At 35.9% G+C, this 24,085-nt stretch overlaps 1 protein-coding gene across 2 annotated transcripts in view; it reads right to left on the bottom strand.

Annotated features, from left to right (window-relative positions):
- Nucleotides 1–275: 275 nt before the first annotated feature.
- The window catches only part of LOC754687 (arginine-hydroxylase NDUFAF5, mitochondrial), an 80,045-nt gene continuing 56,235 nt past the window's right edge, over nucleotides 276–24,085 (bottom strand). The window contains exons 11-12 of one of the 2 annotated variants that reach the window (XM_030999277.1): nucleotides 21,912–21,994; nucleotides 276–483 (exon numbers count right to left, since the gene is read on the bottom strand). In XM_030999277.1, coding sequence (XP_030855137.1) covers nucleotides 400–483; nucleotides 21,912–21,994 — 167 coding nt within the window. In that variant the 3' untranslated portion in view covers nucleotides 276–399. Of the gene's footprint in view, nucleotides 484–21,587; nucleotides 21,995–24,085 lie in introns of those variants that run through there. The other variant, XM_030999276.1, reaches the window with a different exon arrangement.

Genomic DNA, 24,085 nt, shown 5'->3' with positions numbered 1-24,085 from the left:
TCTTACTGACAATGATGTTTGGATTGAATAGGAAGATCATAAGTATGCTTCGGTTGGGTGAACATTACTCTTCTGGGGGGTGTTTCACAAATAATAAGATCGACTTTAAGTTGGACTTAACTATGGAAGGCCGTTCATGCCACTGTTTGCTCTCACCATTTACTGGCATAGGTCTCTCAAGGGACGTACAAATCATAGTCACAAATCTACAAAATTTACGTTATCCTTCATTAGTAAAGGAAAAAATATTATCTAAAGATTATAATGGCAAGAACAAACAGTGGCATGAACGGCCTGCCATAGTTAAGTCCAACGTAAAGTAGATTTTAGTCTTTGTGAAACACCCCCCTGGTGGTATATTCATGTTGAGTTTGACCACATCATAAGGGAAGGTCAACATTATTCCTTTGTTGGTACATCCATGTTAAGTTTGTCCAGATCCTTAAGTGAAGCTGTAGCTGACCCTCGAGCAGATGGTTTGGCCTGTGCATAGGAACAAACAAGAATAAAAGCAGAGAGACATTAAATGTAATGTGCAGTTACAGAAGATCGGGTGGGATGGTAAGGGTCTCGAGCTCAGGTTATACACCAAGTGAAAAGTAAAAGTAAAAACACAGACACATAAATTCAATTCTGGTTCCAACATTATACCTACCACTAGCTTGAAACCTATCCTAAAAATACAATCACAATCCCTACCCTAACCAGCTCGCTGATCTCACATTCTTAATCATATTGTCCAAAAACCTTGCGAGTCTTCTCATTCTATAATATATCTCAAGTTGGCCACCCAATATTCAAATGTGCATCTTCTTTTTTATCTTCATACATCAAATTGAAATTTAACTACCACATACATCTGTGAATCTTGATTTACACCCCCCCTTTCCTTTTTTTCTCTCTCTCTCTATTCCCCCTTTTACTAATTTGTTTCCCTCCATATTTATATTATTGATAATGCATCAATCATGGGGAGAAGCTCACAGGAATGGCCTTTATTTTGCACAAACAATTGTTATATTCTGTAATCCACTATACAATATCATATTTATATCTGGCCCACCTTGCCACCCTATGAACTTTAAGAAGTCCATCATTATACCATGTGCCAAGTTGCTGGCTAATCAGCTCCAAATTCACAGGAAATTACTTAGGCCTATGACTAATGATATAAGATTCAAAGTGCCTGAATGTATGACTTCATTAAGACTGGGCAAATTGATGTTATGTTTCATGGCGAGGAGTAACTCTCATTTTATTGAATAACATAGAAAGTACTATCTTCAAGATTTCTGACTATTTGATAGTCAGGACTTATGAGTTTGACATTTTTTTATTGAAATTACATGAAATGATAAAAACATACATTTTTCAAAAATGACAGAAGTAATAGAAAACATTTCCTATTACAAAATTGCTTTTCCAGCAATAAAAGAGCAGTTGAATTTTTGATAATAGATATACATTTGACTGCTGAAGAATAGACTTATCAGTCCACGGTTGAAGCAGATATCTAAAAAAAAAAAAATGATCCCAAAACCACTTACTGTAATCAATCAACTCACCTAATCTGAAAGTTCAAGATATTTTGAAAGTAGAAGTTTAAATAAATTGGGGCAATTCAGATAGTATTCTGAGTAATGAATATTTTGGAAAGCAATTTAATTTTCATTTGACATGTTTTTCTGATGAGTTTCTCCAAAGTAATCTCAGGCTATGTACCCACCAATTTAAAGGAAATAATTAACAACTAAAATGCAAGATCCATTTAAGCATTATTCAAAAGTTAATGGAATCTATTACAAAATGCCGTATTTTGCTTCAAAATATTTTTCTGCATACCAAACAAAAAAGGCTCTCAAAACAAAAGGGTTTATAGTGCCAGATAAGCATGAACACATTTGTTCAGTCATTTAATCCTACGTTTGCATGTGTGACTCATGTTGGAAACGACTGAGGTCTTTTGTACACGAAAGACAAAATTAAATACTCTTTTCACTGCAAAGGGACTTCAAGAATAGTTTACAAGAAGCTAAAGTGTAGTTGTTGCATAACTGACAAATCTTGGAGAACATAGATTCATGGTGAATATGAGGTACTACCCTTCCTTTTCTAATCATAAGGGACAGATTTTAAAAGGCTTTTTGGTTTTCACTTTTGTGGGTACTTTTATAGGAAAAGAGAATATTCTCTTTTACTGTACTGTATAACAAATTGAGAAGAGGCCCATGGGAAGTCGTTGAATAAGTGACAAATCTTGTTGCACTTTCACTCATTTTCAATATTGATGTGTTGCCTTTCATCCTTGAATTTGAAGGAATAGAGTTAAAAAGGTTTTATTATGTTGCACAAAACAGTCCACCTTTGAGGGCTCTTTTTAAATTCCTGTGAAGAATAATTCACAAGTCTTGTTGCACATACATTTATGCTAATGTTTTGGTGTTACCCTTCTTTCTTTAATTCTGAGGGACAAAGTAAAACCTGTTTGAACATTTCATTCCATTTTTGCAGTCCTTTATAACAAAAAAACCTTGTTCTCCACTTCTGAATAAAAGACGAAAGACGTATGTTTCTTTTAATGGATGGGGCTTTTGACACTCGAGACTTCCCCAAAGTTGGCAACACAAAGAACTTAGGCATGGTTCTGACACCTTTTAATGCATTTATTAATTGATGGGTTGCCTTGATCTTTACTTGGAGGGACACATGAATCTCTGAAGTGTCTGATCATTTTATTCCACCTCTTGTTTGATTCTTAAATTGAAAGAATGCCCTTGCCCTCTTTTCTGAATGGAAGATGAAGGATGAATATCCTGTGACCATAAAGGACACACAAGACCTTCGTAGGAGGTGCCTATGGGCAGTAGCTCTCACAACTCTGGTGAGCAGATATTCAAGTTGCATTTGACGTATTAGCATTCTTCCCGTAATTCGAAGGGACATATAACAAAAGCAGAAAATGGCCCTGTAGTCGATTATGCATCCATGACAAGAGCAGAATTAAAGACAGGAATATGTATGGCATGCATGAACAGTTGATGTTCCTGATATGAACAGCCATAAAGCTCAGTTGATCACAGATAGATATCCTCATATCAGGAAGCCGGGATTCAAATAACATTAAGCTTAATCCAAGGATCTATCTTCTGAAAATTCCATGCATTAGATCTGGGCATCTGTGTGGCATTTATCACACATATGGCTCCATACCTGTCAGAATGCCAACTAGTATCATCCGTTGGCATGTTTTAGAACCATAAGTCCTGAGGGTATGGAGTCATCTTCTCTTGATATTTCAGCATTGATATTTTTAGAACTGAAACGTGGAGCAACCAAAGGGTGAGAACATTATGAAGAAATGTATTATTCAGTTTTGCTACTTTCAAATGAATAAATTGTTCCAAAATAAGCATAAGCTGAAGGTATGAACTTGGATCACTTTGTAATGAAATATTTAATTTGCAATACTTTATTTGAAAAACTCAAGTATGTACAAAATATCATTGAAGTTAGTAATATGTTGTGCAAGTAATACTTCATGAAAAAAATTCTTGCTAAAAATGCTCATTCAGCATCTTAAATTTGTTACTTAAATGTTAACCGATGGGGTTGGATATCGAAGAACAATCTGTGGAAATATTGATGTCAGTAGGAAAGTATTATCTAATAATGGGTAAAGCTAATAATTTCTTTTGTCTCAACTCTTATCTAAAAATCACATGGGGAACAGCCATTTTTTCTTTCTTTTTATTTTAGATGCTCCTTGAGGCATGGTATAGTGTGGACCAAGAAAAAAAATTGATTTGGTGGATCACCATCTAAATGTTATAACCTGTGTGACTTTGACATAAATTATATTTTATAAAGATTAACTAATTTTCTGACTAATGATACCTTATCCATAGTACCTTCACTGACATCGATGACATAGCAGCAGCCTTTTCATAAAATATTGTCAAAACCCTTGTGTACCAAGGTTGGGGCTGAAGCAATGAATGTGGGTCAACCCCTTATGTGTAGTTATTTCAGTTAAAAAACAATACCTGACTTATTCGCAATTACCTTTTTGTATGTTCGTAGTAAAGGTGACAATGTCAACTTAGACTATAGAAAAAGCACATTAGTACAACCAAAATGTCATCACTTTAAACAACGAACCACTAAATCATAAAGCAGAATTCAATGTTTAAAAGGATTTCAAAACAAAATTTACACAAGCATATGACCTGACCTACATTCGGTGCATCAGCACAAACTTGGGACGAGGAGATTCTGATGGCACTTTTACAAATCCTTGCTGCTTAGTCATCATGCGCAGAAATATTGTGAATATGTTATCATCAAACAGAAAACAAGCCCCTTTTTACAATGAAATCGATATCAAAGTCACATTGATTTTGTTAATAACATACCAAAGTTGGGTTTATATGTTTTTGATACACACTGTAAAATGATAGTTACACAAATACACTTAGTTCTTTGTGATCCATCATAGGATGTTATCTTCCATGTCCTGAGGAGCTTTTTGACAACAATCAACTTCCCTTCCATGGCTATCATTTCAAGCTTTCACACTATGTGCTTGGGTTCATCATGTTTTCCAGTACTATTCTATTGTGTTTTCATATGCATGGCTGAAGTTGAAAGCATAGGATGTTTACCATGTCAAAATAAGAAAAAGCTATCAAGTATTCCAGACAGAAACTTCTTGAGTGGACCTTCCTTTCCAAAAACAATTCCAAATGGACAAATGGACATTTCAAGGTAATGCAAAGATCTGGTTAGAGTACAAATAACTTGAATTACATTACCATTTGCAGGGGAAAAAACCCTCTTATATTTTATAAAATCAACAATTTGATTTGCTGTCAGGAAAATGAATATCAGTTCGCAGAAATCTTTCTTTTGACTCTATCAAATTACTCATTTCTGATGCAATCATTGGTAACCGTTCAAGATGTCCCAATTTGAATATCATATATAACATTTCTTACAAACAAAGGCATATCTTTCTTCTTGGAAATAAAAAAGGGGTAACTAAGTTATAGAGTGAGATATGACAAAATAATTGTTTGCATCATGATTTAAAAAAAAGGAAGGGGCAGTATGTTTGAAAATTTTGTCACATAAAATGGCATTTGTAAAACATGTTTTTCAGGTTAACATAACCTCTCCTCAAGATTGCTTACATGTGACATGCTTGTTGGATACAAGATACTACTAAGAAGGTGATTCACTCCAAGAATGTTCAAAAGACGTCAATGTTTAAGCTCCCTTTCAGAGAAGCAAAACTTGACAAAGGAGGAAGACAATTAAAAATATGACAAAATTTGACTTTGACAATCATTTAAAATCACTTTAAAAGTTCATGTCAAGTTCATTTCAAGTTCAGTTATAGTCAGATACCTGCCACCATCAGTTCACATCAATAGTTTTGCCACTCTCCCTCTTATAGCAGGTATCTGATGTAATAGAGGAATCATAATGCTCCTCCCAATCCCACTCTTGATGCCACAGCCTTGCCAAATATTCCTTCAGGAGGAGAAACTATCATATGACGAGTCTCAAACTTTCTCAAGCAGCCATTTGAAGGGGCATGAATGGCACTAGAGTTCCGTCCCCTGCAAGTGACCCCAGAAGACGGCAACAACAACTTGGGCTTTCTGGGAACTCACTATCCTCACCCCTTCTTTTCTTCTTACCGGTAGTCAGTTTGTGAGACTGCATCATCAGCGGTACCTTAGCTGTGAGATAGATACCCCTTTCATACTGGGAGTTAAAGCTTATCTGCCGTAGTTTACAGGAGGGATTATACTGCCCTGCAAGGTCACTGGACAGGTGGTTATCTCATCAACTCAGCTCTCAGTTAACATAAGAAAAAGAGGATCATGGGGGACCAATAGTCACCGATTAAGCATGGTTTGTTATATAGAGGGCGCAAGTAGCTACAAGTAGTGCAGTGGGCCTTTAAGGTGCTTCAGAGGCAGCCTGAAGCACCATAATCCGACTATAACAGGGTAACAACAAAAATTAGGATGGCCTAAAGGTGTTGAAGGTGATTCAGGGCCACTTTACATTAGTTCAGCACAAGTATAAAGAATGTTATAGGAAGCTCTAGATTCAGTCGCCACTAAACAGAAAATTGAAATTCCAGGTTCAGTACATATGTTGCCATTCATGGCATGTGATCACGTGGTAACTGCATCAGTCTCACATGCACCATGAGATTTAAAAAAAGAAGCATAATAAAGCATAAAATGACTTTCTTGTGGTCTGGTCTAAGTAATTAGGGCACTTCAGATGCAGTTTACATTTTGGGCGCAGTATAAACCACATAGGCCGGTCTAAGTTACAGAGTTTCTTATGGAGCTTCAAAAAAGGGGGTTTAAAATGTGGGAGCAGTATGAAAGGGGTATGAGATTAATTGGTCCTCTCTGATGTGAGAAATAAAAGGAGAGGTTTGGTAAACAGCCCATTTACGGAAGGGATCGGGGCGTTATGACCGAGGCATTGTGATCATCTATACTATGCAAGCACTTCATGGCCCAATTTTAGTCCAAGGAATGCTAACAGACTCGAGGGACTCTTCATCAGCTTTGATTCCTCCTGATATATCAGGCGTTTAACACTTGTGTGAATCGCCAAGGTACAATCTTGCTTAAGTCTCATCCGGCCTAATGAAAGCATAGCAATCACTGCTAATAACCATGTTAAACAGCACAATTAAGTCAAAATATATGCTTGACTAATGTTCTCACATTGTCTTATACAGACGATATAACTTTAAAGTGACTTGGTAACATTGTTGAAGGTTGATGACAAAAATTGCTTAATTTTTGTATGAAATGTTACATACTATATTCCTTCTACTGTACTAACCCTCTGACATGCAATAAATCCGGAAAAAAATTCTCAAACCACAAAGATATCTATGGTTTTCTTTGAAGGCGTTGATGTACGACACCCTCTAGTATCCTAACAGTGATTAACAGTAAATTCTCCCAACCATTTTTTAATTTTCCCCAACCGTTTTTCCATGAAAAAAAAAGACATAAAACAGGCTATAAACAATCTGTCAACACTTAAATGTCTGGAATGGAATGTAGAGCCATTTTATTGCTTTGTGAGATTTCCATTCACCTAAAATGTAATTAAATTGTAATAATATAGTTAGGAGAATTAAGGAATCGATCAGATCAGTTTTTCCCAATTTGTACCATTAATAACGGTCCGTTTTCACTCAAATTTTCAGATTATCTTTAGTTGTACATCTAGCGTTAAAGTCACTACCTTAGTACCACTTTCTCTCATCTGAACAATGTTACCAAGTCCCTTTAAACTGCCTAAGGGTGTAACAAAAAACTAAAGAAGACTAACACTTCCAAGTCTTCAGGACATCACATTCCCAAATTCCTCGTACAAAACACTACAGGCATGCACACTTCAAGTATATGTAAACAGACCTGGCCTCTTTTTTTGTTGCTAAAGTCCTGAAATTGGTTCATGCGTACTGTAATTCTTATTTATGAGCAAGCAACTGGATGTCAACCATCAGTAATGCTAAAACCGCTTCATTGCAATGTGAACTTTCATACTTTGTATTTTCATTTATAGACACTTTGCTCCCTTTGTTTTTGAATCCGCAATTTTTCTGCATTAACCAATCGATTATGGTCTAATTACAATTTATTTAAAAACACATTTTTTTTGGTCATACAAACAAGTATGAAATTCTCAAGTACCATTTATCAATGGGTTATCTCTGTCTTATTTATTTTCATTCAATCTCCCCAAACTACTCCCTATCTTTGTGAATCCTCTTCTATCTTCACCTCTTTTGGTTCTTGTGTGGTGAGTAACTTGGATAATTGTGTTCCAATGAATTTAATTCACATGCATCCTTTATTTACTATTAACACTTCTTATGCCACCAAGAATACAGTCATGTACAGTATCAGTCACAATACCATTTTTTTAAAGACAAAGTGTCGACCATTGTGCCCTTTCCATAGTTAACCTTGACATGAACATTGTTCCAACATATCCAACTCCAAAATTTATCACGCTGTGTTGTATTTTTAAAAAGGGAGATATACTTTCTTAAGTCAGAAATTTAAGATATAATGTCAGAGTTTGGCAGTTTAAAACTTTAAACAGCCTACACTATTGAAAGCTTTAAGAATATAAAGTTGATGGAAAGGTATGTCCTTTTAGTTATGGGGCACACAGTCAGTGTCCGCTTCTCCATAACTGTTGGCTTTAATTTGATATCTTTATTACCATTCACTTAGTTAAACTGAGCTTTGAATGATCTTTTATGAATAGATTCGCACATGAGTCATTCCTTTTCATGCTACAACGCTCCTTACTCCATCTTCCAGACTTATGGAAAACAGAATTACAAAAACCAAATAGTAATACAGAGAGTTTAAAAAGACATCTCGTGAAAAATGATAAAAATATATTGATCGCCCCAGAGGAAATTCTCATTTTTTTTCTATACAACATAAGAAAGAGTTCTCATGTTGAATGGAATTCTTTAGGCCAGTACTGATTGTAAATCTCTGAATTCACATGATAAGCCATCCTCATGTATAATGCAAAGGATATGCTGATGAATACCACAGATCAGCCTTCCTAAACATCAAAACACCATGCACTTTCTACCAAGAGATTTCTTGAGGGGTGCACGACCCCAACGCCTTGTTCTCGTCCTGCCCTCTATGATATTTTGGACTGCTTGGTTTCGGCTCCAGGTCTGGCTCTGCATAAAATTTCTATCATTAACCCACATCGGACGGGTGTGCCTTACACGTCCCATCCTACGCATCCTGCATCCCCGACCCCGCGACATCGGTTCTGCATGCACGATGCGCGGCTACGGCGATCAGGTTCTGCAACTAGGGTGTAAACCCTATCCACTATCATAACAAAAAGGAAAATCCAGTTTGGAGACGCCATAAGGTAGGAAAATATGCCCGAGGTATAACATGAGGATCGAGGATGAGAATAGAGTCATTCGTAATAGCAGAAGATGGGGACAAGGGTGGGAAAGGAGATGAAATGGCAATACAAAAAAGGTCACCTAACGTTGAAAACAAATCCTGTAAATAGATACGCTTTCCAACAATATGATTCATATAAACAGAAACTGTAATTTACATTTTTCCCAATCATAGCTTGTGTGGGTTTCCAGGTTGTCATGCATACTAATTAGCTCTGTATAATCTGCAGGAGTCTTGCCAGTTTACTTTCTTGTAAAGCACAATAGACTTGCTTTTGGAGGATGGCTTTGTTAACCAGCTTGCTTTTTCTTCGTAGCCGTAAGTCGGTAAGCGCATCTCATCATGGCTGACCTAATTACGCCACGTCGGGTATAAGAAATTTAACCCCCAAAACAAACAAAACAAAACAACAAACAAGTGAGATCAAAGGAAAGAATATGCATTCACATGTCTGCTGAGTTTTCCACACTCAAATCATAAATTTTGAAAATTAAAACATTGCCTATAAAAACTGGGGGAGTCCTATTTTAAAGCCTATAGAAAAAAAAAGAATCTAGTAGTCAATGAGTTATAAATAAAGTCTCTTTCAAGCACAATCATAATTTTTTTCTCCTTCTCTGTCAATGCTCTAATTTGTTTGTTGTTGCTTAATACCAGTTTCAAATGTTATCAAACATGCTAAAAAACATCCAGGTTTTACGAAGTAGCCCCCTGGTGCAGGGGCGGACGATTATTGATGAATATGAAACAACCATGGTGAGACTTGGTGGATTCCCTATGGCTACAATAAGCTAGTAAGTCGCTTAATAAAGCTATTCTAACACCATGTCTATTGTGGAGGTGTCGTGGTAAGGTGGTTCATTTGCTTGATTATCAATCCAAGGGTAATTGGGGGTTCAAATCCCAGCCCAGCATTAATGTCCTTTGGCGGGACATTATTTAAGCCATATTTGAAGCTCTTTGCCCAGGTGTAAATGGGTACCTGGCAATTGCTGAGGTAAAATAGTTGCAGGGCCCTCTGGAAGAATGGCACTGATGCTGATGGGGTTTCCCTGGGTCACACAAATATTTTTGTTTATTTATCATTAATTTCTCTGACAACGAAGTGAACCAACAAGATTTTTCCATCAAATTTTGGAGACAATGATATTCAGTGGTGCTCAACATTCTAAATATGATCAATATATTATTTTGGGATGATGTTATTTTTTTTCCTTACCAGTAACCATATCATTTACATGATTTTGATCAAACTTGTTTATCATGAAACACCCTTTAAAATGAGTGTCTATTGTTCCCACTTCTAGTAAAAGGCAAGTATAAACTAGATAAAGTGTAGAGTTAATGGTATGGATTGCCTACAGGTATTGATTATAAGCATCAATGATTAAAACGCACATACATATTTCCCGAATTCCCTGACGCAAAAATATAACAAAGTCCCAAAGAAAAGGGTAAGCATTTGATATTCGATATGGGAAATTGGCTTTCTGTTTTTCAAATATTCCCAATGTAAATTAAAGCATCTGATCATCTTCATAACCCCGGGGAAAATCTTGAAATAATAGCAAACCTTCTAATTTCCCTCCTGGTCCATACTTTCCTATTTGTTATTCAAGCCTCATGAAATTTGAGTCTATACAACGATTGTTTTTCCCAGCAAATTTGATTATTATTTTTAAGGTGATACTGATCAAAAAGGCTTAGAACGAACTTTGTTGTTTTAGCGCATTGCCATCACGCTAGCAAAAACAGGTATTTATGACAACTTTCCTCCAGGGGCCAAATTTGAAAGTTTATCTCCATCTCAGCAAGATGCCCTAAAAGAATATTCGCTCTTTAGGACATTAATCATTCATGTCATGCTAGGAAAGCTATCAAAATGGCATATTGGAAAGTCTTTCAAATAATGGGATTAAATTAGCAAGTTTCCTTTCATTTCATTTGTATCCATCACAGGTGTTTTTGATAAATTTTAGATCTGTGAAATACCCCAAGAAACAATTCTACAATAAAAAATTACCAGCATATAAAATCATCTTTGTGCTATTTTATCAAAATCCATGTGATAATAGTAATATTGAAAATGCCCTTTTCTTAATTGTTCCGCTCTTTTCTACTAGTCTGTCTTCTTAATAGGTTTCTTCATCTTGTTCATACCAAGACTGTCAATGATAAAGATCAGACATAAATCACTTTGGTTGCGGTATGATAAAGGGGAAATTCCATTTCTCACCACAAATTTTACGTGGACACTATATCTGAGATTATATTCCACATACTAAGAATCTTGCTCTACGATTGGTCAAAAGTAAATCATGTGATGAAAGATAGTTCGACCATTATTAATGGGAGAAGCAAAAAGTATGTTACACTGTGTAGATAGTAGTACTATGTGCAACGCACTTTCACTGAAGATAGAGGTACTATCTACACAGGGCAACGCACTTTCACTGAAAATTATCCAAAAGCGCACTAAAACAGGTGTAATTAAGCGCGCATTACCATTGAGCGCAATTAAAGAAAACACATTTGTACACCATACCCTCAAGGGGTTGGGTTAAATTTAAACTTTTTTGGTGTGAATTTGGGCCTAGTTGTCTTTTATGTAAATGCATACATGTCCTTTTCTTTTTGTAGTTAAATTGTTTTAGATGTGGAATATACAGCAAATAATCACCTTTTGGTTTCAGGCGATGGCAAACTATCACTTCCTCGTCGATCAGAATGCATAAGCTATCTTTCCTCAGCTTCGCTTCGGAAAGATAGCTACATCCAGATCGCCTCGGAAGTGATAGTTTGTCCCATCACCTTCACCAACGGTAATTATTTGCTTAGTATTCTCTATTTTATCTCTGTATTTTCTCAAAGCTTCCTTTCTCTTATCTAAACACTTGAACAAACAAAAAACTTTGTCTAAAGCAAAATGTCAAAGAAGATGTGGTATAGTTGGTACACCTACCCTCCCCGCTTGTATCAAACTATTTTTTTCTCCCCCACACAAAACATGTACCTCATATACTTAAAAAATGAAAATCAGCAACTTCAAATTTGGAAAACTAAGCAAATTTCTAGTGAGTTGGTTAGCCTAATAGAGAGGAAACTTGTGCTGTAGCATGCATTCAAACTCCTTCAACTCTAAGGAGGTGAAAACAAACAATTTTATATAAAGCTTATCTACACTAGTTCGGCCAGGAGGGATTAGACCTCCCTGGATGGTCACTGACAGGTGGTTATCTCATCAAATAAGCTCTCAATTAACATACCGGTAAGAAAAAGGGGACCATGGAGGGACCAACGGTCACCGATTAGGCATTGTTTGCTATATAGAGGGCGCAGGTAGCTATAAGTAGTGCAGTGGAGCTTTAAATATTCAAAGCAGGTGATAGAGCAAGGCCTATATCACGCGAGAATCCCGTACGTGGCACAACCTTGAGCTCAATGAAATTGCTTGATCGATATTCAATAGGCAGTAATGGGTCTCGGGGTCAAACTTTACAGATAGTGGATGATGATGAAAATTGACAGATTATATATGTCCAGGGAACTATTGGCTTGCAAGCACTCCAGTGTGATTTGGGGAATCAATGAATTTGATGTGCCAATAAATGTGTTGATGAATCTTTGAAAGCAAGAAAATGGGTGCTAGAAGCCTTTTCCGCACTTCTATAAAAATACACAGAGCCCCAAATCACGTACCTATCAAAACCAATCATTTAGCCTATTGCATATCTACAGAAAGGCATTCATTTGAGTGTCACTGTATTGGAGTATATACAGCACTCTGGCTTTTCCACTTAATGTGTACAATTTATCTTCATTACCTTCTCTTGGAATTCAATGTAAAGCATTTCTCAATTGTTTGTTCAGTAAAAGAGCTTCAATAATGTCATGAATGATCGCTTGAAATTTCATTGACGACTCAGTTCACTCTAAAACTTATTACGTGCTGGGAGAAAGAGAGACATAATCTCCATGTTAAAGGATATGAGTTTGAAAACCTTCCAACTCTTAGCAGACACTGATCAGTTTACAAAATGTGTGAAGAAAGCTCCAAGAGGTAAATTTAACCTGTTGACTACTGAATTGTATGGGTCCCATAGGCTTAACACAGAGACCACCAGGCTCCCGTAAGCAAAGGGTTACGATAAAGATCACACAAATAGTCACTTGAAATTGTACTGGGAATGGGATTATCTTATGGTCAGTACTCCTTAAATCAGAATCATTCAATGCATGAACTGAGGTGAACTTTTATTGCAGGTGGCAATGAAATTGAGGTGTCCATAAGACTGTATGATGAGTGTTTTTCAAGCTAACCAGTCATGCCCCTCCCCGCCCCTAAAGAGAAAATAATGTCAACTTCTCACTGCATGATCACGAGACTGTTACTGTACATGTACAAGTGCCTTTCAAAGGATACCATACCTTTTTTTTTGGTGGGGGGGGGGGGGATGGTGGGGGAGGGGGGATGAGGGAGAGATTCTTGGCCCGACAAAGATTTTACTAACTTGTTTGCAAAAATTCGGTCAGACACCCACATCCCCATTCTAGTTGTTCGAGCCCCCGGAGTAATCTAGCTTGGGATGTTTTCCAAGTTCTTACAAGTCTTGCCGCAAGCTACATGTAGCCTGTATGATCCAACTTTTGCAAGGTGCGATGGGGGCTCTTGATATCAGTAGGAAGAAGATACTCTCTAGTGTCTGCCACATGCACCTTGTTCACACCAAAGGTCCAAAGTTGGACTTTTCTACACATAAATGCCCAGAGCAATACCATGCAAAGATCAAACTTGCTCCTCTGTGCATGCAGACACAAAATGCTTCGGTTTAGAAACACAGTTTATCAGTAGAACATGCTTTGCTTCAAGATAATACGTTGTAAGGTCGATGATATTTCCAGCTTCAAGCATTGCAGACAAAATATTATGATAAAAATATATTTTATGCATGTCAACCATGCCTTTTCACCTATATAATTCACATGATAACAATATTTTACGTAGGTTAATAATGCATGTTTAGCCATATGACATTTTAGCAGACATTTAAAGCAAGTAAAGCCATGTATTTACAGAAATGTTCACAGTAATTACACTTATGGGAAAAATCCTTCATGAAGGATGTCCAGTATATCTTAGATTTTGCTTCTTTGAAAGCTACCTTACTTTGAAGGGACATGAAATTCAAATTTTATGGACTTGCTGGAGGGGGGAGTCCTTATCATATGAAACCAGAGCGCAAATTGTCTGATCTGTTTATGTTATCATATTCCATATGGTTGACGTGCTCCACATATTATGTATGAGCTGACAAAAGGCAACGGGAGGCAAGAATAACTTTCTTGTTATCAGAGAAAGTTCTGTATCTGCTTCTACCCCAGGCTGGCCAGATAATTTACAATTAACCTGAATGTAGGGCAGACACTTTCCTTATACATCAGAATCATAGTATTGTATTTTTTCTATCACTAGTAAAAAAAAAAAAAATGCAGTCAAAATAAAGAGGAAAAGAGAGGTCTTGTAAATAATATATTACAAGAGATGACTGAATGCTACAAAATATGGATTTTCTATACATCAGAATCATAGTATTGTATTTTTTCTATCACTAGTAAAAAAAAAAAAATGCAGTCCGAAATAAAGAGGAAAAGAGAGATCTTGTAAATAACATATTACAAGAGATGACTGAATGCTACAGTAGATGGATTTTCTATACATCAGACTAAGTATTGTATTTTTTCGATCACTAATTTAAAAAAAATGCAGTCAAAATAAAGAGGGAAAGAGAGATCTTGTAAGAAACATATTACAACAGATGACTGAAAAGCTACAGTCGATGGACGGTGGATAAATATATTGAATCACATAAGTGACTTTTGATCAAACCTGTTAAAAAGTTAAAGGAATTACATTAACTTCAAGAAAAGCACAAAATAAGGCTATGGAAACAAAGAAAAATATACAACTTTATGAAGAAATAGAAGCGAAAAACACTATATTCTCCATTGTTTTAATTCTAAACAAGCATACCCAAAGGACACAATATAGGAAAGGACAGATGTAACTCAACTCTTCCAGCCTAAAGCAACAATCTCACAATCTCAGACCTTAAATTTGCTACAAAAAACCCTTGATCAAATTACGAGCTCCAGTTAACTTATTACATCCATTATACTAAAAATTAGCATTGCTTTCTTTACCCTAGAAATTGCACAATCGTGTGGCCTTTTCTTTATTAGGTTTCCAAAATGCAATATGGGAGTGAAATTATGAGTTTATGTGAGAATAAAAATACAGCTATATAGCAAATTGATGGACATCTGTACTGGCACTTGTGTTCTAAGATCTACAATTTATTAGTGATTTTTATATTCTATTTGGCAAAGAATAACACTACATTATTCTTGGTCATGGAATGGGCAAAACCACACATGAAATTATATATTTGATACCACACCTTTGCATTTATTTTCAAATAATAGCCTTTACATATAATGTATCTTGACCTATATGAACTTAACCCATTTTCTACAGGAACCAGATGGTTCTTGTGTTAAGCCTATGGAAATGTGACAATTGAGTGTTCAACAGGTTAATAAACTTCTAATATCTACAATTTAACATACTTGTATACACCATTCTCCCTAATGTGTGTAACATAGAATTTTGATTTGCTATATTTACTTTTTTAAGGATAGCTTTTACTTAATGATAAAGTTAATAATTATTTAATCATTATAAAGCCTTATGTACCCAGATGAGCCACATCAGTATAAATACTACTCTTAGAGCCTTTTACTGCAGGCTATGCAATTATTATCACCCCACCATTGCCAGGTACCAACTTGATTTTCGTTTTCTTGATGCCCCAAATAATTGGCCTGCCTGATGCGCCCTATGTCATTTTCAAATGTCATGTATTGTACCCGTAAGTCCAGCAATGGGTGAATTCTTGGACAAGGTGGAGCACAAAAAAAATGATCTGAAGATTTATGGTCATCGAGGATCAGACGCACTGCCTCCGATATGATCTCCTCGAATCCCGAGCTTAACCATGAGAGATATGATCTCTCCAATGATACCCCACAAAATATAGAATTGGCATTGATATAACAGTGTGCATAGCCAGGTGGTGTTCTCTGATAGCGAAACAGAGGAAAACTGGGTACCGGTAAACCATTTGCCGACAAGAATCGGGTAGTTCCTTTACTGAGCCTATCGGGATGAGAGCATTGGATTAATATCAAATAATGTGACAACCTCTTCATACAAACAGCTGTTAAAAACTTAATACAATTAGAAACAAAGTATTCATTACAGATTCATTTCATTATTGGTACAATGAAACAATTTTGCTATTTAAAACAAGAAAATTATATCAAAATTCAATTCCCTTATTTGAATACATATCATAAGCGAATTATCAGCTTGTACCACAGACCGTGGTGGTAGGTCTATATGCTTGGATCAAGGAATATCATATAGAAGTATTGTGCATCAAATGTATGGCCTTTCACAATATATGCTATGAGAATAATATGTTTGTGTAGTCTTCATATTTTTTTTTTTTACATCTTACAATAGTCCGCAAATATCACTCTCATACATTTGTAGTACTAATGATGTATTCTTTGTATTCATGATTATCTTTGCCAAATTTAAGCAATCAAGCATGATAAGGGATAAAGAGATTCTTCTTTAGCATATTTCGCTTCAAAGTCGGTTCCATGCACGCACGCATCAGATACCAAGCATGCACAGCATCTGCAATGCATTATTCATTCGATTCCCCTTTCAAACTCCCTAGAAATAAACCCATGAATGTTCGACCTGCTCTGCAAAGCTCCTGATTTACGGCATGCATCCTCCTCTAACTCGTCGATATAGATTATAGTGGTCTTGGGATTCCAGTAAATCAATTCGTCATTATTCTAGCATCCTCTGAAACAGGTAGAACACCGCACCGGTCTCATCACCACTCACTTTTACTTTTCCGCTGGTAATGAAAAGTGGCAAGACGGGTGTTTCATTCGTTATCTTCGACGCAAGGCTTCAAACCTTTTCTCCCCCCAGACTGCTGCATGAAGCTCTTCCATGCACTGACCTGGAATCGGGGAGGCCGTTCAAATTAGAGGAAATGAGGACAACCCAAGCTTCGATGTTTTTCAGCTTTTGTGAACAAAATATGTTTAGTTGATATTCAACCTAGCTTCATCAGTTACATAATTTCCACTCAGTCACGACGGCACCCAGGAAGCAAACCCAATTACCCTGAAAAAATGCATCAAATAAATTTGATAAATAATATGATGAATGAACATTTTATCAACTTTAGGAGCAAATGTGTGCTTCTTTGTCAGTCATGATCATCGACTTTCTTCTTATTTAATTGTCTTCAGGAAGCAGAGAGTTACTCTTACGTTGAACTTGAAAAATTGTATTCTGCTCTGCAATTAATCATACATACATGCACAAATAAATAGCTGATTGGTTTTTGTTACATCTATATTTTTTCAGAATTCACTCATTGTTATTAGCTAATAGAAAGCGAACTGATAAAAATTTCTCCAGAAATTGAACAAATTGAACAAATGAGAGGTAACAAAAATGTAAAACCTACACAGGATATAAATTCAAATGTGTCACAAGTGTACCGGTATATGAACATCAAGACGACTGTGTCCACACTGCTATATGAACCTCTGTGGAGGTACCAATGAAATGTGGGCTTCAAACAATAGACTGGGAAGAGTTAAAGCTTTGATTTTTAATTCCTGTCAAATATTTGTGTAAGTATTACAATGCAAATCATGGATAGGAAAATCAATACATCTGGCACATGTATCTTTTGATACAAATGTAACAAAAAATCAATAAGTTATTTTCCAGATTCCTTTGCACAAATGAACTACAAATCATCTGCAATGTTAAGAAAATGTTATCAACCAATGAAAAAGCTCTAAAGACTAAAGCTGGATAGACAAAAGAAAGAAAGAAAGAAAAAAAAGAGAAAAAAGAATGACTGGTATATATTAAAATGCACATTGTCATGTAATCTGTACATACCGGTAAACACAAATTCCAAGAAGTTTTCATCCTCTTTGGATTATTGCTTGCTTTTAATTAGGGTTCTCTGTTCAAATTGACATTGTTTGTTACAACCTTGTTCTCATTTCCTCTCAAGGCAATATTTTTAAAAGCCATGGTATATTGGAGAACTATAATACAGAAATTGTTTATCCTAGTACAATTCTCATGCTTTTATATTTACTTCTAACTCAGTTAGTTTATTGAGTGAATGAAGTCAAGTGTGATTGATTCATCCTGCTTGGTGGAAATAGTATAGAACAGCCAACACAACCAAACTGGCTTGGTTTGACCTAAGAAGAGTTAATCAGACGAAACAATAATCAGATGACACTGGAGCTGATTATCAGCACGTTCCCAAACCCGAAGGTCCCGTTGCCTTTACACACTGATGCGCATAATCAAGCTTTAATAAACCGGGACCATACCCTGAAACAAGTTGATAGATTAATTGGTTCTGCTCTCCTGATCTCTGCTTTCAAATCCTCCTGCCATGAATCAATCATGGTCAATACCATCCAAAGATGCTCATGGAAAAACGTCAAATATTCATTTCTGCTTAATCTAAACATAATTAGTAGGATAAATTGCAACAGGTATATTGGCCCTGGCATTGAGTAGGCAAAGTCGAGGCAAGGTCAAACCTGGAGTCGTAATGAGGAGGGACAAATTAAATTCAATGTTGGGATAATAAGGTGGCAAAATGGTATCCAAGTAACCACTTTTGTTAGTGGACATCCAACAGGATTGTGTCTATAATCATTTTTTAACAGTATTTATTATCGATAACCTTTAACTGACATTTTTAAGGAGCAATCGTATTAGTAGTGCATAGATAGAGCATAAGTCTTGTAAAGATGGTTTTAAAACAAAGTCAGATCATACCTTTAAGCCCCTTGGGTTAGGAACTAATATTGGGAAGGGCATTAATTAGTTACTTGGAATGCTAATTTAGATTCTACTAAATAAAGAGAAGAGGCTTTGATCCAATTACTATGAAAAGGCAAGGTTACAAATTGAGATATTTCATAATGACCAAATTGACCTTAGATTCCCTCCACTACAAAAAATTAACAAATTAAACCAATCATGCTAGAACAATGCTATTATAGCAAAGTGCAACTATATACTTTTGCTATTGTTACTGTGTTAAAGATTAGATTTTCAAATTTAATCATAACAGTTCATTGTTTCCCTTTGTTTCATGTTTACATGTAGGTAGGGCAACAAGAAAAGAAAAGATAAGAATAGGTAATTCTGAAGAGAGCAAACTTTCATTTAATTTCTTTCATATCTACAGTCCAATAATCTAATGTCTATTCATAATTAGTTATGCAAAAGTTATACAAAACTACACTAATTTTCATTTCATTGACTTTGGATTCCCTCCACTACACAACATTAACAAATTAAGCCAATTATGATACAACATGCTATCATGACAAAGTGTAACTATATACTTTTCCCATTGTTACTCTGTTACAGATTAGATTTTCAAATTTAATCATAACAGTTCATTGTCTTCCTTGTTTCAAATTTACATGTAGGTAGGGCAACAAGAAAAGAAAAAATTTATTAAAAAATGCAATTCTGAAGAGAGCTCACTTTCATTTAATTTCTGTCATGTCCAGTCCAATAAACTCATGTCTTTTCATAATGAGTTTACAAAAGTTATACAAAACTACACTAACTTTCATTAAATAAATCATGTTTAATATCCGGGATACATGAAAAGGGACAATGCGCTTGTCAACATTGTAAGTAATGGCAATACGACCGACAGACTCTCCAACATATGGGTTCTGTTTGATAGTGAGGGTTAATCTAAAGCAACAAATTCAAAGAAAACTTATTACCTATATTCAAACAGCTCAAATGTTCTAAAGTTATGAGAAGAAGAATTTTACCTGCAGTCTGCTTAAGAAGCAAAATTCATCGTTATTTTTTAGATAAAAACAATGGTGTTTTAAAGAAGGATGGCAACACGATAACTTTTGTACATGTTCACTAATCACCAATTTTATCTAAAGCAATGAATCAATCTATTGCATCAATTTACCATACTCACCTTACTATGGTATCACCATGACCAGCACATACAGATAAAAAAAACTTTATATTACAACTGCCTCTTTCATTCCTCCTGATTTCAGAAATGATACCCTTACTCCATGAACTTTAAATAATCACCCACTGTTTTGCTCTGAAATGCTTGTGATCTCATAATAATATAATCCCCAAAGAAGACAGATTTTAATAAAAAACAGAGTAAGCTGCTTAAGTTTCTGCATCCAACAAAGCACCTATCCCTCCTGCACACCTGCCTGATGCAGATTTAATCAGTAAGGGCAAGGGCATGCATGATCAATATTGGATCATCCTTGGTCTAAAGAGCATCATTATAAAGCACTTTATGAATAAGATACAATCAGGATATCAAAGCGACGATCTTGGCCTTGATTACAATGAACATCTGGGCCTCCCCTCATGTTCAGGTGAGACCCATTTTAATAATCATCCACAGAAAGGGGGTCAGTCAAAGTACAATAATCATTTTGTCGTTCGCCGGGCAGAGAGGCGCAAACTGAAGCAAGGCCAGCGGATGAGAGTTTCTAGAAATATTAAATCATTTTTTTAAAGTTCCGACCTCTCTTTGACACCATCTACACAGCTCATTTCACTTTGTTCATTGTTTTCCACACTAGTTCTTCATCCTTTCATTACAAAATCAAGAAGGTAACAAATACGACACCTACTCTGTCTTCTTGCCCTTTTGCCAGGCAAAAAGTAATTTGTTTTTAATCTAATCTAAATACAGATGGAACGAGCCTCCCAAACTTCAAACTTCCTCAATGAAAATGACCTATAACCTAGATTTCCTCTTTCTGAAACCTTGCTTGGGATGAGTGAATTAACCTATGAATTAAATAACAGGAAAGGGAATTGTTTTTAAAAAGAGGAATGGATCTTTTTATAAGCTGGACTGCTGGTTAAATATGCTAGGTCCCTAAACAGAAAGAAGAATGTGCTAAATAGCACATGCACTTTGTGAGCCTAATTTAACCAACTTCTAAGGAGAAAACTCACTTTGAAGCATCCTTAGTTAAAGCTGATAACAACTTAACATTTCATGCAGAGCACTTTAGCTGACAATTTACCCTTCACTCTGAACAGTCAATGTGTTATTTGATGATGGTAATCGAATATCAATTTCTCCAGAGTAAAAAGAAAAACTGTAGAATCCTCCACAAAGACTTTGTGAATTAAATGTGATCATTATACATGCATGTAGAATGGTCATAATATGTGTATTAAGAAAACAGTACAAGGTGGACACCATATACATTTCCACCAAATGTTAACACATGTATGCTGATGTTTCATTTACCTGTGCACTGATTAGTGATCATGTTTTTTTGAACTTTCTACATATAAATTTTTTTTTTTAAATAAAAAAAATTCTACATATTTTGTTTTAGTTTGTTTTGTGTTGATTTGTTAAACTTTTTTCCCCCTATTATTTTATGTCTTGTTTTCTTTGTTTGTTTTTGCAGTAAAGTACTGATACTTCAACGGTTTGTGATAATTATAAAACAAATATGCATTGTATTATTTTTTAAATTGACTTTATTATCATTTTTGTTTTTGTTTTTAGAAAGAGAAACATCACTCAAATCTCAAAGGGCTTTTGGTGACTCAAAAAGTACTACCTACCAAAGTCATCTAGAGCCCATTGATATTACAAAACAGCACAGAAACTTAAATTGTGCAATTTCATTCATGATGGTGGCACACCAAGGATTTAATGAGACTCTTACCTGTGATTTGTCAGGTTTCCAACCAATCATAAAGATGACTTGAAAAGTAGCTGGTACGGACCCATCTTCATTCCCGTACATATCTGTGGGATCGAAGGAAGGATTGGGATTTAGGGAAGGTTCCAGTACGCTCATAGGTCATGAGATAGCCACAACAAAGTGAGGTATGATTGTATAATACAGCACTTAATTGTCAGGATTAAGACCTGCTCTTGTAAACCAATTTAGCAATGCCTTTGTGGAATTATACAAGGAAAGTCATTTATAAGGATTCATAAATATTAAAATGAAGCAACACATACATTTTTTATGCAAAGACACATACTGTGGCTAATCATGAATGCACTTATCATCACACTATAAGACAAGGGTTAAATCAGAAACATACATGTACATATATATTTAAAAGTTTTTCAACCCGCCCCCCCCCCCCCCCCCACCAAATAAATACATAATAAATGCAAAAATAAATTAACCATCAATTCCCTGAATTAGGATAAAAGAATAAAAAAGAAAGGAATGATTCAACTTCATACAGAGAAACATTAGCTACATCAAAATGTGATTGAGTTTAAATGCTAGTTTAAATGGCTATCACCTGAAGCATTGTCCATTGCAATCAAGGAAGTTTGTAAAGTACAGTTATACAATTCCAATTTAAAAAAAGAAAAAAAGAGATGTGGTGATTAACTGGTTACTTGTTCCCAGCCCAAGAGCTTCAAATCCGTTTTGAGGAAGCATTGGGTGTCAGATTTCCTCTTAAATTTGTAAAAGCGATCATTTATATTCATTGGTTATCGCAACCATCACAAAGTAGCATGTGATATGCATGAAGTCACATGCCCATGTTCTCCCGGCTTTCTTTCGTTCTCAAGAACAACAAAGAAACGATCAATGAATATTAATGACGGGGAACTTCAGCTGGGGGATGTGGAACATGGGGCTGGCTGCTCATGAAACATTCATGTTGGGATTGCATTGGAATTCATGCTGGCAGGAGTAATTTGGCCGCTCCTGTGATCACCGTTTAACCTCTCGTTAACAAAAAAAAAATCCAAAGACCTACAAAGAGGATCTCTCTTCCGAGGGGGCACTTTTCAGAAACTGGGTCAGATTCTGTAATTGCTGCCAATCTTGGGGGAGATGAGGATTTGAAGGTGAAGTGGAAGGATGAATAATGCAAAAACTTGTCCCTCTCCTTCTCATCCTCATGGACTTCATAAACAAACTGGTGTGTGAGAGGGGGCTCCTCTTCATCACTTCGTATCAACTTCTTACTTTTACTCTCCCTCTCATACTTTTTGTAACGGCTTCATAATCAAATTGGAATTTTGTGGAATAGGGAAGGCACTAAAGGCGTTCTTCTCCTTCTCTACTATTCCTCTATTCTTTTCAGCTTTGTATGCTTAATTTTACTTTGAGTGGAATTATGGGAAGGGGTCAATGCCAATGCCCTACATCATTTTCTTTTCCTAAATTATATGCTTTAGAAACAAAATAAGAGAGAAATGGGAGGTGGGGGGGGGGGGGGGGGGGGAGGTAAGATGTTTATTTTTCTCCTCCCCACCATCTGTCAATATCCTACTTCTGACCCTTTTACCACATATATATTCATCTGCTTCTAAGATAAAACTGGACTTAGAGAGGAAGGGGATGAGTTGTTAAGCCTTTTCAACCCAACTTGCTTTAAACATACTACTTCAAATCTTTTTCTCATTAGAGGTTCCCCAAACATTTGAGATTGGAGAAGGCTAGAGGGGGGGGGGGGGGGGATGTAAATTGTCATCATCATTACAATGTCAGATGACGTCAGAAGCGAGAAGTTACTTAGAGATTTTTTAAGTTTGCCTCTAGCGGGAGCTGTATGCTTCGCTGCAGTAACATGTGTGTTAGTATGAACAGACATGAACCTGAGATTCACCGCTAATTTTGTTGTTCTTTGATAAACCCAATGTTGTAAGTGTACAATTACTAGTTATTAGTGAAAATTGAAGTTTTACTTTCAAATGTATGGCAATGGCATTTAATAATGGTTTCTTCTATTTGAATACGTTGGGCACGATAAGTATGGTCCGTTATGAATTAAAGCGTGTATTTGTTTGGCGAGTTATGCATTAACTTAGCCTTGTACTGTGTACATTCACAGAAAGTGAAACGTTCGAAGCCAAGTTGAA

This window comes from Strongylocentrotus purpuratus, unplaced genomic scaffold (genome assembly GCF_000002235.5).
Source record: "Strongylocentrotus purpuratus isolate Spur 01 unplaced genomic scaffold, Spur_5.0 spur5_scaffold_5, whole genome shotgun sequence".
NCBI classification, from domain to species: Eukaryota; Metazoa; Echinodermata; class Echinoidea; order Camarodonta; family Strongylocentrotidae; genus Strongylocentrotus; species Strongylocentrotus purpuratus.
The sequence above is the reverse complement of the archived record's forward strand: the minus strand, read 5'-3'. Positions and strand labels throughout refer to the sequence as shown.